The sequence below is a fragment of the Crocuta crocuta genome, unplaced genomic scaffold (assembly GCF_008692635.1).
Source record: "Crocuta crocuta isolate KB4526 unplaced genomic scaffold, BGI_CrCroc_1.0 scaffold119, whole genome shotgun sequence".
Lineage (NCBI taxonomy): Eukaryota > Metazoa > Chordata > Mammalia > Carnivora > Hyaenidae > Crocuta > Crocuta crocuta.
Window position 1 is genome coordinate 4128081 of NW_027551562.1, and position 2590 is coordinate 4130670.

The following is a 2590-nucleotide window of genomic DNA, read 5'->3' on the forward strand; positions in this document are numbered from 1 at the left end:
CTGCGGCAGCAAATCGAGGGCCAGGTGCCAGGATATAAAAGGCAAGACCACTCACCTCCAGCCGTAGCCCCAAAGCCGATGTAAATATGCTTTAGAGGAAAGAGGGGCATCCTCACCTAGGAGCTGAGGGCTCCGGACCTGGGACGGGGTGGTTCCGGGTGGGGCCCAAACCCAAGACTCTGGTGCAGGGAAGGGGAAACACGGACCATACAAGCCAACGGAGACACTGGAGGCCTCAGGCCGAGAACGTTTTTATTCTACCCACCACATCTCATAGAACGGGCGGTGAATAGTAAAAAGTGCATTTTTTTTTTTTTAAAAAGAAGAATTCCAAGACGTAAGCTAAGACCCCATCTGTCACGGGAACAGGAGGCCCTTCACTGTGGTTCCCGCACACGGTAACAAGTGCCCTTGACACTTGGGGGTGTGGAGGAGTAGGACCTTGTAGATAAAGCCAGGACCCCCTCCCCTCTTTCCCTGGGTGGGGGCGGTGATTCCCAACCATAAGGTCACTTTCTCCGTGCTGGCCGGCTTCCTCTCATCAGGCCGCAGAGCGGCCCCAGAGGAAGGCTGGGCACCTGCCCGGGGGTTAAGGGGCTGGGGGTGTGATTCAGGGCAGATGCTGACGGGGACCGGGTCCCTGTGTGAATCCTGAAGCAAAGGGGCGATGCGGTGTGGGCTGTGTGGAAAGTTGATGCAAAGTCTTTCCGGAAGCAGAAGAGACAGAGTAAGGGGTGTATGCGTTCTGTGTTGGGGGGAGTGTCCTGCATTGCTGGTGATGCCAGTCGCCCTGCCCACCCCAAGCAGGACGAGGGCAGCCCCGTCTGGCCGCCTGGGTGGGGACCGTGGAGGAGAGAGCCCGGCGGGCCCGCCCCACAGCATCTGCTAGAGCTCCTGGGCCTGTGGCCCCGCGGCCTGCTCCTCCATGGGCTGCACGGCCTCCTGCACGTAGACGATGAACTCCGAGGCCTCCCCGCCCTGAGTGTACACAGTCACTGTCTCGATGCCCTCCACGTCGTCGGAGGACACCACCAGGTGGTGCTGCTGGGCCAGCTCCACGGAGGCCTGCTGGAGGGTCTCCTGGATCATGACCGTGTGGTTGGAGCTGGGCTCCTCGTCCGTCACCTGTGTGAGGGCAAGAGAAAGGTCACACGGCTGCTGCTTCCGGGAGGAGCTGCCTACGGAGCGTCTAGTACGTTCCAGGGGCTCGGCCCCACGCACACGGCGCCCCGGGCTCCCTCTCGTCCCTGCTTTGTGGACAAGGAGAGTGAGGCTCAGCGCGGCGGAGCCACACGGCCGGCGGCCCCCCGGTGGCGGCGGATGGCGGAGCCCGAGCTGAAACCCAAAGTCCAAGCTCTTCTTTTGAGGCCAGGCCGCCTCCCAGGGGTACGGGGCTGGCAGGCAGTGTCCGAGCCGTTTCCTGCAACCATGCTGAGGGCTGGGTGGGCGGCTCCTGGAAATTCGAAGCTGGTCCATTTGGTGCAGAGACAGGGGCCTAGGTTTATCCTTGGTTTTCTGTCCTTCCACCACTGGGCGAGCTCAGCTCCCTGTACTGAAGAGCAGTCTCCCACTGGGAAAGAGTACGCGTTCCTGCAAGACTGACTCCCCCCAGGGGCAGTCCATCAACACCGGCACCTTAGCCATCGGGAGCTGGTGGCCCGCGGAGGTGGCCCCTGCCCGGGGCCGGGCGGGAGAGACTGTGGGGACATCTGTCAGCGGATGGGACCTGAATTCTACAGCCAGGCCACCGTCCGTAGCCGCAAGCAGGCAGGCTCTAGATAAAGCCAATCCCAGGAGTGCTGGTGCTCAGCGTCCCTGACCCTGCAGGCTCTGGCCTGTTTTAAGTGACAACTGTCTTTGATCTTGAAAAGAAAAATAATCGAGAGAACATGGGGAAGGCTTAGGAAGAGCTGGGAGCCTCGAGCTGCGAAAGTAACAGAGGGTTAGAAGACAAGGAGGGACTGGGATTGTTCTGTAAGGGAATGAGAGAGGCCGCGGATGTGGGCAGGGAGGTCAGACAGGAGCACTCTTTCCAAGGCAGGGGGTGGGGCCCGAACGGCAAGGTCAAAGGAATCCCTTGGTCGACACGGCGCTTTGTCCTGCGCTAAGAAGCAGGGCTCAAGCAGCAGCTCACCTCTGTTAGCCGCGAGGCAAGACAGCTGCCCAGAGCCCTCAGTTTTCTCATCTGTAAGAGGGACTAATGCCCACTTCAGCAGACTACTGGAAAGATAAAGAAGATTCTATGTGCACAGTGGGTGGTTAATCACACCACTGCCCTTCTGAGTCCGCGGTATTCATTTTAACGGTACTTTCGTGAACACCTACTGCGTGAAAGGTACTGTGTGTGCCCATTACTTGTGAGTCCTCCACTTCACCAAGCCCACAGGACCAGGCTGCGCGCTGTGCGCGCAGGGGCCTCAATGTCCAGGCACAGCTCTTCCCCAGGGCCAAGTGGGAGGGGCGGCACACGCACGTTCTCAGTATTTGCTAGGTGTTGACCCACCAGGAACCAGATGCTGTGACAGGCGCAGTGGAAAACCACGGTCCAGGGGGGGCAGACAGAGGAGCAGAGCGGCGACGTTCCCACAGA

At 60.1% G+C, this 2590-nt stretch overlaps 1 protein-coding gene across 3 annotated transcripts in view; it reads right to left on the reverse strand.

Annotated features, from left to right (window-relative positions):
- Positions 1–222: 222 nt before the first annotated feature.
- Positions 223–2590, reverse strand: part of ZFAT (zinc finger and AT-hook domain containing) — a 171631-nt gene continuing 169263 nt past the window's right edge. For all 3 annotated transcript variants that reach the window (XM_077749961.1, XM_077749963.1, XM_077749962.1), the window contains one exon: positions 223–1125. In XM_077749961.1, coding sequence (XP_077606087.1) covers positions 886–1125 — 240 coding nt within the window. In that variant the 3' untranslated portion in view covers positions 223–885. The remainder of the gene's footprint in view (positions 1126–2590) is intronic.